This window comes from Engystomops pustulosus, chromosome 2 (genome assembly GCF_040894005.1).
Source record: "Engystomops pustulosus chromosome 2, aEngPut4.maternal, whole genome shotgun sequence".
NCBI classification, from domain to species: Eukaryota; Metazoa; Chordata; class Amphibia; order Anura; family Leptodactylidae; genus Engystomops; species Engystomops pustulosus.
In genome coordinates, this window is record NC_092412.1 from 225,815,996 (window position 1) to 225,829,722 (window position 13,727).

Sequence of the window (13,727 nt, forward strand, 5' to 3'; positions counted from 1 at the left end):
TTCTTGTTCAGTGTTCTTTCAATTTGTTCTTTCAGTGAAAAATGCTCGAGTCTCCCATTGACTTCAATGGGGTTCATTATTCGATACGAGCACTCGAGCATCGGGGAAAGGTCGACCCGAGTAACGAGCACTCGAGCATTTTAGCGCTCGTTCATCTCTAGTGTTTATCGAATCAGTGCAAACTGTATACTTTATAATTGTTACCCCAGGCAGAATTTTTTTTTGGTCTCTATGACTATTGGGTTTTAAAAAATGTTGGGTTGTCATAAGAATCAGGATTAACAATACATCTCAATTGCAGACACCTTTGATAACTGTTAAAGCTGTTTATTGTAGCATTGGGCTAAAGTACAGTAAATTACTAACATCCAGAGGTCCGTTTGTAACTAGGGGTCGTCTGTAAGTCAGGTGTTCTTAAGTAGGGGACCGCCAGTATTGGACTTCCTTTAGTGCTCTTAATCACTGATTTTTTTGAAAGATTTGTTTGAAGAAAAACATAGAAAGATTCATATTTAAATCATTGCCTGAAAAAGCCAGATTTGTACCTAATCTAAAAACCTCATGTCTACTAACAAGTGTGAGCTGAATACACACACATAATGGAAAATCTATAAAGGGATCCTTTGCTCGGGAACAACATATACTAAAAAAATAGTCCCTTTGTGGGACTATGATATATGGGATTATGAAATATCATCTCAACAATGTTTTGATCCTATAAGAGCCTACAGATGGTAATGGCCCTGGTACATTAGCAAAGTATTGAACAGATAAGACAGGGCAACCAATGCTGCTAAAGATTGGACTCAATGGGGGGAATTTATTAAGACACACATATTGAACACCAGTATTAACTTTCACCCCTGCCGGAATACCACACGCCGGGTTTAATATATATATATAGTGAGTTAGATAGTCTAATAATGTCTAACTCATAACTAATAACATATGGCTTTGAAACTTGTGAGGATGGCCTGAACCTTATGCAAACTATGGAGGAGATTTATCAGTTTATCTAAGCCAGAAAACTGGAGTAATTTGCACCCGAAATGCCGTGTGCTAAGGGTTTAGACCAGTTTTAGGCTGTTTTTCATCTCCTACGAAGAAGGGGCGTGTCCTCTGTAAAAGGGGGTGTGTTTGCGCCAGAAATAACACTATAAAACTCAGTGCCCAAAAATTTTTATATTGTGGTGTAGCAAATGGGACCAACTAAAAGGAGGAGCAAAATACGACTCTCCAGTCTAATACTGCACCAGATTAATCATCCAGCATCAGACACAGGGATTAATCTGGAGCAGCAGAGAACGGTCTAGTCCTACTCTGCACTGGGCTAATGACCAACACATTAATATATCTTCCCCTATATATCTTATTATAAAACACAAAAATATAATGTGCCCTCTGGCTTTTATCAGAAACCATATAACCATGTTTCACAAATGGAATGGGACAATAACAGGCAGTTACGTACAAGATAGGGTCCGGAGGTTTGTTCTTAAGTTGAATTTGTATGTAAGTCGAAACTGTATATTTTATAATTGTAGATACAGACAAAAAAAATAAAGCTTCATTACAGACACCTTACAGCTGATTATTGCAATCTGGGACTATAGTACCATCCAGAGAGATTCATCAAAGGTCAGAGGGTCTGTCTGTAACTATGGGTTGTCTGTAAGTCGGGTGTCCTTAAGTAGGGGACCGCCTGTAGATCCATATTCAGTTTAGTGCAGCACATGCAAACAAGCAATGCATTCAGCTCTAACTGCAACCTCATCCCTCCAATCCAACAGCCCTGATATCACCTTAGAATTTTAAGATGAACACCTAACCTTTCGCCAAACTTTGCATAAATCAATAGCATAGTGTGTGTACCCATGCAAAATAATTATATCTGGTCTTTTTAGCAGTTTCCCCTCTATAGGCTTTATTAATTCTCAATTGTCCAAGTTAGGAGAAGCAGACTAGTGACTATGATGTTTCCCATACACTACCCAAAGGAAGTAGAGGCAGCTCTGCTCCATGACTCTTTCCAACTTATATACAAAGTCAGAATCATTAGCAGTACCATGTAGGACATTATAGAGAAGTGCAGTATTGATGAGAACAAAGCACTTGGGTGCTATAGATGCTTTAATAAGCTTTAGCAGCCTCTGCCTGAATGTTTGACTCTTCATAGCTTTCTATTTTTATCAAATGTCAAAATGTGGATATCAGCATCTTTCTCTGATTAAATAATTCACAAAATTTCTTATATTTTCTTTTGATTTATGCAAAGTTTAATAAAACGTTTATCACCATTTGTCAAACTTTATATTAACCCTGAGAATGTAGAGACAATAAGGCCGGCTGCTGTATTAGGCAGCTGTAGCTTTAGATTTTTGCTGGATATATTGTACATATCTAAGCTGAGTATATTACATAGCCCATAATGTAATGTGGTGATTTCAGGTCTGGGATGGAGAATAATAGAGATTTGAATGACTTACAGCCACTATTTCTTGCTTCCGAGGGTCTATAACACGTAATTTCTTATCTTTGCAGGTAGTGGTGATGAGACTTCCATTGTAGTTCCAGCAGACATTGTAGATGAGGTCGCTATGCATCTCATCCAAAGTAATAAGAGCCTCCCCAGTCCCCACGTTCCAGACAATAATCAAGTTATCACTACCTAACAGCAAAGAAGAAAAAACAACAGTGTAGAAAACAAGAATATAGATTCATTCTGTATAGTGAGGGCTACTGGGTTTCACATAGAACATAATACTTGGTCATTTTCACTATAGATTTATTGGTAAATATAGAGGGTGTAACAAAATGGTTGGGACTGTGGAATATCTCGCAAAATGTATATCGGATCAAAAAATTAAAAATATATGTGTCACATATTTATCAAAAATATATACAATGATACCAAACTCGGTCTCCTACCCCCACCCCCTGGGGGTGGAGTGGGGGAGCAACTTTAAATCTTAAAAGGGAACCACAAATTTTTATTCCCCAGAAAAATTACATTGATTCAATCTACTATTCAAGTCATTTTCATTCACAGATGGTGCTGCAATCGCCGAATATCAAAAGGGGTAAAAAAAAAAGTTTAAAATGGGTATATCTCAACAAAAATACATATCAGATCGAAAAACAAAAAAATATGTGACCATTATTTCGTAAAAATCTATCCAATGATAGGTGATGTTGGGGAATCAAATTTTTTATGTTGAAACTACATAAACCCAATCGGGACGGTCCGACGAAGATGAAGTCCGGCGTGATTCACGTAGCTCGTGCACCCGATTTCCTGCATCCGTCGTTTCCCCATCGAGGTCCGCCGGAGTTCACCTTCTTCTTCCCGGTGCTTGTAAGTGCGTGTCTTGCGACACAATTTCCGATGTTAAATCCCCTGCGATGTCTAAATCCGTCAGATCGTCCGACGGCCCACTCCCCGATTTGTGTTGCGTGAAAGACGGTCGTGTGTGCCAAAATCCCCTGTTAAATGTGGCACAACTCGGCAGACCCTTAGTAACTGAGCCCCAATGTGATTTACTTAAGTCTCTCCCAATCTGAAGATGGGGATTTTTCTCATTGCCTGCAAAGTTTTCGAATTGAATGCTGGAATTTGGTAAGATTGGATAGCTTTTAGCAAAATATTGCATACATCTAGTTTCAGATTATAGATCTGATATGATGTATTTTTCAATGTTTTTACACGGGCGGGCACACATCGGGCGTGGTGGAGAGAAGCTCACCCCTCCCCTCTCTGTAGAGAATAGTGCCACACGCCGTGATTATGGCCAAAACAGAGAGAATGTTCTATCTTTTTCGCGGGTACTGTACGGTGAGCACACATTGTGCTCCCTGTACTAAGCCCGGGCGCCAACTATAGGGGACGTATATGTGGCCTTAAATTTGCCGTCGTATATATATATCCCCCATAAGTTCATGTGAATGAAGCCTTACATTTATGTCGATTACAGCGTTAATTGTTACCAAAATTGAAAAAGACCTAGTTCAAATCAATATCATTTTTTGGAGAATCCGAAGCTGCAATAAAAAATTGGGTTCCCATGTAAGATTTTTAAATGTACCCCTCCCCAAACCCAGGGGTGGAGGTAAGGGGCCAAGTGTGGTATTGTTGGATAGATTTTTGAAAAATATTCGACACATACATCTTTAGTTTTTCGATCTGATGTGTATTATGTGAGATATTCCACCGTTCCAACATTTTTGTTATACCTTGGAGTCTTATAGCAGTAAGATCATTGTTTTAGAGCATGGATAGCCATTCTCACTTAGCAGTACAGAGGGTGCAGTTGCGCCTGGACCCAGGAGCCCGCCCAATACATGTCATTTTCCATTCAAATTGGCCAGTACTTTATAAAATACATTATAAATAAGGGACCTGGTATAGGTTTCGCATTGGGGTTTATCAATTTCTGTGGTGAAATTAACCACTGAGTCTCTATGCAAGTCAAGGCTGACTGTAAGGAAGAGTGTTTGTTATTACTATCCGCCCCTGGGTCCCATAATCCTGAACAACTTCTATATAAGGGGGCTGCCTACATATACAAAAATGTATCAGTGTAACTATAAGACCCCAATAGTGTCACCCATATTATATTTATCATGTTAATGATTGTTGCTGGGAGCCACGGGTCACATGATCATAGGGCAGCAAGACGAGGGACTTCCTGTGACATCCCCCTCCTACAGACTTGATGGAAGTCCATATTGTATGCATGCCTCCTCCATCATAACCACTCCCATACACAAAATACATCCACACGCACCTCCAACTACTGATATGGGAGTGGTTATAATGACAGTCAGGGCTGGCGTTAAAGTGTGGCAAACTGGGCATTTGCCCAGGAACCCATTTCCATAAAGGAACCCCTGCATGTGGACTTTACCAGGCAGAAAATGTATTGCTCTTTTAATATCCCTTGGTTGAATGTCCAGGTGAAGAGGTCTATATATGTCAGGTTTGCTGGAGAGAACGCTGGGACTTCTGGTTCTTCTGGTGGTGCTAGCAGCGTTCTCCAACCTCCGGCGCGTATCCGCGCAAACTCCTCCTCTCGTCCTGGGCAGCGGCTGCTAAGATCTCGCGCTGTCTAGGAGTTGTTTTCTGAACTGCTGAGACTTGTGGTACCTCTGCATTGTGCCTGCTTGGTGCCTGGTTGTTCTGCACCATGAGGGGTTAATTTCCAGTAGTTGTCCAGCTCCTATCAGGTTCTGGAAGTGGGGTTCTGGCTGCATAAATTGCAGCCTCACTGGTCACCTGTGCCAGTGTTTGAAATCCCTTCATCACTCGCTCGCTGCATTAGGTTTACTTGCTCTGTATCTGTATAGGAATTGTTGTTACCTCGGCTAGTTTTTGACATTGACTTTTTGCTTTCTGACTTTGTTCTTGTCGTACCCTCTCGTTGTGACTCCGGCTAGTTTACCATTCCTTTGTGTTTTATGTTTGTCAGTCTGTTTGTTTCCCTTCCCACACTTATCAGTGTATTTCGAGTCTTCAAGTAGTCGCCCCACGGTTTAGCGTGGGGGGGGGGGGGGGCTATAGGAAGGGACAGAGGATGGGGCAAGCTCAGGGCACACTATCCCCTGTCTTCTGTGTACCCAACCTTAACAATATATCTATAATCTATCTGTCTAGTTATCTATCTCCTATAAGTTGTCTATTTACTATCTATCTATCTATATATATATATATATCTCAATCTATCTAACTTTTTGACTGTCTATTTATCTAAATATATTCTATCTCCTATAAAATTCTCCTACAGTCTCATATTACAGACACTAACCATACGACTGTTTGTAAACTACAAAGGAGTTATTATTGTGCAGGGCTAAAGCACCCTCCTACTGACTGCGACGGTATATAAAATAGTTTTATTTTGGCGCTCCAATTTTAGTTTTGTCTAAAACCGGCCCTGCAGACACCAATGACTGCACTGCCTTTTCCACCAGAGGGCAGCAGGACACAGGACCTCACAGGAAGTCCAGAGTCCTGCTGCCAATATACTTTACCTTGTCCCGCTCCTGATTTGTATTGAGAGATCCTTACTTCAAAAATAAATGATGTCTACTTCTTAATGCTCTCTAACACTTGTGATTAACGCACAGAGTATATTTTTCACAGGGCTAAATGTTAATATAAAGCCACAGGCTGTGTGATAATTGGAATCCATTTCAGAGGAATGATTTTGCATTTGTTTCCAGTAAGTCAGGAGAAAACCTTGCAGCAATATTATCCATTACTCTAATGTTTATACAATAGTTCTGGGAAAACCGCAGGGTTTTATAGAGATGAAGGCAAGAAAAAGACAGAGAAGAAAAATGTAATTAATAAAAATTAATATTCTCACTTAAAAAGCTTAGAAGTGACTGATCACTCAGGCAGGGTGCCCTGTGTGAATTGAACAGCACTATGCATGTGTGAAAACCAAGGCTGGCGCCATCACTGGGCATACCTGGGCAAGTGCCAGGGGCCCAGAGCTGCTGGGGGGGCCCACATAAGGCTGTACATAGGGGATCCATAGTGGTGAGGGGAGTTGTATCTAATATATGTTTAAGGTGTGAGGAGGGCTTATATAAAATACCCATGAGGGGGCTGGATATAAAATACCCATGAGGGGGCTGGATATAAAATACCCATGAGGGGGCTGGATATAAAATACCCCTGAGGGGGTTGGATATAAAGTAACCATGAGGGGGCCTTTATATAAAATAACCATGAGGGGGCTGTTTGGCATGATATAGTAGGGAATATTTTAGGGAATAGGAGACTGTTTTAGTCTCTGAGTTTTGAACAGCCACATGAGTTCACTGCAAAGGCGCCTACTCAGTTTCTGTTGTCCATTGGCCTACTGAAACCTGGAGCCGACCCTGTGAGGGACATCTGAAGAAAGGCCGACTCCATTCACATAATGGACTTTTCGGGTTATTGAGTTGTTACCTGCACTCAGTAAAACATTGCGGGCCGATGGATGCCACGTGATAATTCCCACTCTCTTTGAATGACCTTCCAGCGTTACAATAGGTTCAGTTATAGATCGCACTGGTGTGTAATCTGGGATCTGCCAAACCTGTGAAGAAAACAAGAGTTATATATCATTATTTATATACAGTCTAGAAAAGATTATTAATCTGGCGAAAGGAGTAGCCCTGTACATGCTCCCTTTCCTAAAAGTGGTAAGGATGATGGAAAAAAAATCGCTATTTGTGAAAAGTATTGTTCATGTGGAACAGGTTTTTACCCTTAATTCTAAAGTTTTTGGCTCTATTATCTCCCCATAGGCCTCAGTTAGGCAACATTCATATGAACATCATATTTTTTGTCCATGTGTATTGACACATTGGGGCTCATTTACTTACCCAGTCCAGTCCCGATCCAGCGGCGCTTTCTCCGACGCTGATTTGGGTTCTGCTGGGATTCACTAAGGTCGTGTGCCTGATATCCAGTAGGTGTCGCTGCTGCGCTGAGATTCTCCGGAGTTCACCTGCTTCTTCTCGGTGCAAGTGAGTGCTTGATCTTGCGACACATTTAGTTTTTTAAATTCCGCGGTTTTTCCGAATCCGTCAGGTTGTCGCGTGTAAGCCGGCACGATTGCACCAAAATCTGATCGCGTGCGCCAAAATCCTGGCAGAATTTGTCGCAAAACGGAAAAATGCGGGAAACCCAATGAAAGTGGGCCTTGGAGCCCCTAGTAAATGAGCCCCATTTATTTAATTGCGTGTGGAGGCTGTAGAAAACTCAGTGCAGGTGCTCTTCCGACTTATGTTTGGGGCTTAGGCCTTCTCAAAGAAGTCTACACATAGGTGTCACCTTGTGATCCTTCAAGGAATAATCCAATCCAAGGAGATCCAAGCCAAATCCCGAAAAAACAGCTCTCCCAGAGGTCCAGGACAGCATGGATCTCCTTGCTCTCAAGGCATGTACAATCACCTGTGATAGTGACATAATTTTGTCAAATGGTGAACCATTGTTGTTGGTATAGAGCTCAGCATTTGGATATGATGTTTGTGTCCCCAGAACTCCACATGTTCATGTGTAGGAACCCTAGGGATGAGGACGATCCTGTTTTGGCGTGTTTTGGTTGAACACACTATGGATTCTATAATTTACAACTGTATAAAGAAAACATTTACAGTCATTTGTCTGATTGTAAGACTAAATTATTTTTCATACAGTACATGTTAAGAGGGATGAGGGGTGAGTTTCGTGGAGTTGTAGCAGGCAGCAGAAGCCTTAGGACTATTCCTAGACTTGAAGCGCGTCTGGAGAGTTTTATGTTGGTTATAATTTATGGCAATGATGTAACTTCTACAAAACTTTAAGAAAAATACACTTTGGATTTGTCTTAGTCCTTACTTCTCTGTGACACTTTTATGGTTAGTGCTAGCCAGTGTTTAGTTCTAGTACAATCAAAACTATATAAAAGGTTTAATAACTCTTTAGAGGTGAGGTGACACATGAGTCTATGACGTTCATAATCACAATTGTCCTTTTTTGGTTAGTAGCGGAGTGAAACACACATACAAGAAATGTCACATCAATGACCACAAAGCTGGCTGATGCTTGGCCATTTTGCCGCAGTATGTTTTGATAGTGGATAGCATGCAAATGAGAACATCTTAATCCTATTTTTAACTATATGTCGTTCTTAAAGGGAACCTGTCACCACATTATTCACAAATAGAGCAGTGGCAGGTTCCCATTGAGCCCTAGTAACTAACAGACACCCTTCATTTTGCTAGAAATTGTTCCCCTCAGATTCTCAAATATTCAACTGTATAATATTACATGGTATCCAAGGATGTCTATAGTGAGTCAAGGTGTGTGTGGCCTCCTTGGGCTGAATCCAGCGACTCATCTCCATGCTGTCTCCACATGCAGCACATGATTCATTGCAGGTCCTTTAGCCTCCTGACATTACCAAAACTGTACACCAAGCATATATTTCAGAAAATCACAGCATATCATATGAAATGAAATCACAGCAGCCTACATGGAGAGGAGTAGAAGTCCTTGCCGGCATGCTAGGATTGTTTATGTGGTTAAATATGTGCATGGGGTACAGTTTTCTAATGTTCAGAGGCTAAAAGACCTGTGATGATGTCACCCTGGTCACATGACAATAGGCCACACCCCTAGACTTGCTCTATAGATCACTAGACATCAGGCAAGTTTATAACTCTGATTTTATGGGGATTTGAGGGAAACTTTTTTTTAGGTAAAGAAGGGTGTCAGTTACTCGCGCTTTATAGGAACCTATCACTAGCTGTATTTATGAAAAATGCGGTGACAGGTTTCCTTTAAGGCACTTTATCATCCATCAGCGCAGTAGAGGTCTGTCCGTGGATGAGATTAGAGTTAAGCTCAATTTAAACAGAAAAATAGAAAAGTATGTTTTAAATGGAATCGGTCATCACAACTGTGTGCTAGTTGCCACCCATACCATTGATTTTAATGTCTCACTGCTCCTTCCATGCCAAAGTGAACATTAGAAATATGCAAATTATCTATTTTCTATTGCTGCACACCTTCCCAGGAATAAGGGTGTGTGATACACCGCAGACTCCAGTGAGTAGGTGAACAACTGTGCTGCCATCCACCATTGTGCGTCATTTTCAAAGGAATGTAAATTATTAAGACTACTGTGATCAGCAAGGAACCTGTTCTATTCTTTGAAGTAAGCTTCCCCCTAGTATCCACTAAGTCAGTTGCCTCTTGTTACCCTTTAACCATGAATCCTGTTGCCTTTACCAATATTCCAATATTCAGCCTTGTTCCAATTTATCTCACATTTACCTGTGTGTTTGCAATATCCTGAATGGTCATGGTCGATAGCCGGGGTGAAATGGACGTGACTGCTACGGCATGAGTAAGATTAGTGGTTTGTACATGTAAATAAATTACATCTTGCAGACTTTTATCTAGCAGCTAAAATCAATATCTGCCACTTGTCCAAAGTGAGTTTGCATTAGAATAGAAGATGCACTTGAAAAATCATTGGGGGGATTGGCCATTGAATGGGATGGGGATGGAGGGGTCATGATGTCATGAGTGGGGCCCAGGCTTTGCAATACCTATATAGGGGTTGGCCACTAATAAGAAACTTTACCAGGGTAAGTACAAGCCTTCAGTAGGGTCACCCATATTGTATTTCTCTGTTGTCGGCAGGAGCAGCAGGATCACATGACGTCCTGTTTCCTGCTGGCTACCAGCGGATGGAGGGGGTCATGAATGACCCCTCTGTGATAACTACTTCCATATTAGTGGTATCAAGCACTAGAAGTCACAGGAAACCCAGAGCCCGCTGCCGGTAGGTCACATGACCCATGGCTTCCATAAGCCAATCCCTTTAACTCAACGGTCTGTAGCACATATAACCCTGGTGATACGATGATGGAGAGAGGGGAGACTGTGATGGAGGACCTGTACCCCACATCTTCTTGCCTTGTACTTTCTGCAGAGAATACTTTCCGTACCCACTGTATATCACCATCATAAGGGGGTCAACTACTTGGAACTACAGGGCTTGGAAGAAATTAGGGGAACAGAAGTCCTCCTTATTACTCATGTTGTGAGTATTATAGCTCCCTGCATTTAACCACAATGTTCTCATAATGGGGGCATACAAATATTTATATGTATTGCAGATAGAATTGTTGTTCATGTTAAAATGTTAGTCTTTCTTATCACATGTATTATGAATAGTAAATAGTCCATGATTCAATCAGACAGAATTCTGATGTTTTCTGTTCTTATATTTTTTTCCTGGAACCTACAAAATACAAGATGGGTGGACACAATGTTGAGAAGAATTGTGTTCTTCTGGCTTCTATCCCATAGCCATTTATTTCATAAACTCAAAAGGAGACGCCGCTCTTCCTGAATCTTGAAAAATAAAGATCACCACGTGGTAATGGATGAATAACAGCTTACTGGAATCCCCTGACACCCGTCACAAGCTGGCCTCTGTTTTTGGCATTGGATCAGCCGTTTCCTTGTCCCCATCTCCTTCTAGTGAGTGAGGTATTATTAGAACTGCTGTATCACAGTGTGGGATACAGACTTGGGAGCAGGGCACATGGCTGCGGGCTCTATATATAACCACCAATGTAATAGTGTGCCTACAGCATTCCAGATAGTGTTCCAGCAGCTCCCGAGTTACTAGTATCAAGTACATCAATTCATCATTAACCCCTTAACGCTGAAGCCACTTTTCACCTTCCTGACACAGCCCATTTTTAAAAATCTGACATGTGTCTATTTAAGTGGTTATAACTTTGGAACGCTTTAACATATCCAGTTGATTTTGAGAATGTTTTTTCGTGACACATTGTACTTTATGTTGATTGAGAAACTTAATCAATATGTTTAGTATTTATTTATGAAATAAATGGAAATTTGGCAAAAATTTTGAAAAAAACTATGCTTTCCAAATTCAAAATTTTCACTTTTTTGGAAAGTTGGTCATATCACTAAAATAACTTGATAACTAACATTTTCCATATGTCTGCTTTAACTTGGCATCATTTCTCAAACATCTTTTCCTTTTTTTAGGATTTTAGGAGACTTATAACTTTAGGTGCAATTTTTCAGATTTTCACGAAAATCATCAAAACCTACTTTTGGAGGGTCAATTTAGTTGGAAGTGTCTTTATGACAGAAAACCCCCACAAATGACACCATTTTAGAAACTACACCCCTTTGGGAATTTTGTTAACCCTATGAGCGTTTCATGAGGCTGAAAGATAAATGAAAGTGAAATTACAGAAATGTAATTTTATCTTACTATAGATTCATTGAACACTAAAATTTGCACCTTCACAATTGGTTAAAAAGGAAAATGCATTTTACCATGTTTAGGGCAATTCCTCCTGAGCATGCCAATACCCATTTTGTCACTGTACCCTGCTGTACGGGCACAGGGGGGCACTTGCAATGGAAAGAGTGTTGTTTCGTTTTTGGAGGGCAAATATGGCTGAAAAAGTTTTCATGTGACAGGATGCATTTGGAGAGCCATAATGGTACCAAAACAGAGGAAAGCCCCAACAAGAGACACCATTTTGGAAAGTACACCCCTTGGAGAGTTTAGCAACGTGTAATTTGTGTATTTGCCCCAACAGGTGTTTGATTCAATTAGGCCCCAAAAGGAAAAAAAGGTGAAAATTTTCTCCAAAAAGTCACTTTTACCCCAAATTTTTGTAAGCCACAAGGGATAAAAGATGAAACAACCCCCATAAATGTGTAAAACTATTTCTCCTAAGCACAGAACTGCACCACTTTTGCATATAAAGTGTTGTATTGGTACACAGTAGGGCTCAGAAGGGAAAGAGGGCCTTTGGCCTTTTAGAAGATTTGACAGACATCCTTTACATGTGTCAGGATGCATTTGGAGAGCCCTAGTGGTACCAAAACAGGGGAGAACCCCAACAAGTGTCACCATTTTGGAAAGGCATTTAAAGGAATGGGGCATTTAAAGTTAATTAAAAGTGAATCGGGTTAGAGGTTAACAGCCGCGATCGGAGAAATCTCCGATTGCGGGTGTTAGAGGCGGGTGCCGGCTATAATATATAGCCGACACCTGCAGCTTCTGGTGCCGGCTCCGTCCAGGAGCCGGTGCCAGAAGCATGACGTAATAGTACTGCATTTTGCGGGAACGCACCTCCCGCGATGCAGTAATATTACGTCAAATGTCGGGAAGGGGTTAAAACACTACAGGAGAATAGTTCAAGGAAAGCATCTTCTAAGGATGCTGAGAATACCCATATCTCCATTCTGTAAGGCACATTCCTCTAATAGGGGATACCAAAATTTACTTCTCTAATCTATGAACCTACTGGATACGGTGCGTTATGTTGCGGCAGCTCTAGATATTGCAGCACCGTTCCATTCAAATATTAAAATAATGATGCTGTGATAGTAGATGCTGTGCAGGCGACGTAATGCATCCAACTATGCCGGGTCAAAAGCTGCAGAGGTCTATGGCCAGACATGAGGGGGGGTTATATACAGGAGAGGACACCAGCCATGTGAGGGGTTATATACAAGAGAGGATACAAACCATGTGAGGGGTTATATACAGGAGAGGATACAAGGCATGTGAGGGAATTATATACAGGAGAGGACACAAGCCATGTGAGGGGTTATATACAGGAGAGGATACAAGCCATGTGAGGGATTATATACAGGAGAGGATACAAGCCATGTAAGGGTGTTATATACAGGAGAGGACACAAGCCATGTGAGGGGTTATATACAGGAGAGGATACAAGCCATGTGAGGGGGTTTTATACAGGAGAGGATACAAGCCATGTGAGGGGTCATATACAGGAGAGGATACAAGCCATGTGAGGGGTTATATACAGGAGAGGATACAAGCCATGTGAGAAAGTTATATACAGGAGCGGACACAAGCCATGTGAGGGGGTTATATATAGGAGTGGATACAAGCCATGTGAGGGGGTTATATACAGGAGAGGGCACAAGCCATGTGAGGGGGTTATATACAGGAGAGGACACAAGCCATGTGAGGAGTTATATATAGGAGTGGACACAAGCCATGTGAGGGGGTTATATACAGGAGTGGAAACAAGCCATGTCAGGTGTTATATACAGGAGAGGATACAAGCCATGTGAGGGGTTATATACAGGAGAGGATACAAGCCATGTGAGGGGTTATATACAGGAGAGGATACAAGCCATGTAAGGGGTTATT

The 13,727-nt window shown here is 41.3% G+C and overlaps 1 protein-coding gene across 2 annotated transcripts in view; it reads right to left on the minus strand.

The window, feature by feature from the left end:
- The window catches only part of CORO6 (coronin 6), a 64,027-nt gene that overhangs the window by 15,883 nt on the left and 34,417 nt on the right, over positions 1-13,727 (minus strand). For both annotated transcript variants that reach the window (XM_072138340.1, XM_072138338.1), the window contains exons 4-5: positions 6,956-7,085; positions 2,487-2,668 (exon numbers count right to left, since the gene is read on the minus strand). In XM_072138340.1, the coding sequence (XP_071994441.1) occupies positions 2,487-2,668; positions 6,956-7,085 (312 nt within the window). The remainder of the gene's footprint in view (positions 1-2,486; positions 2,669-6,955; positions 7,086-13,727) is intronic.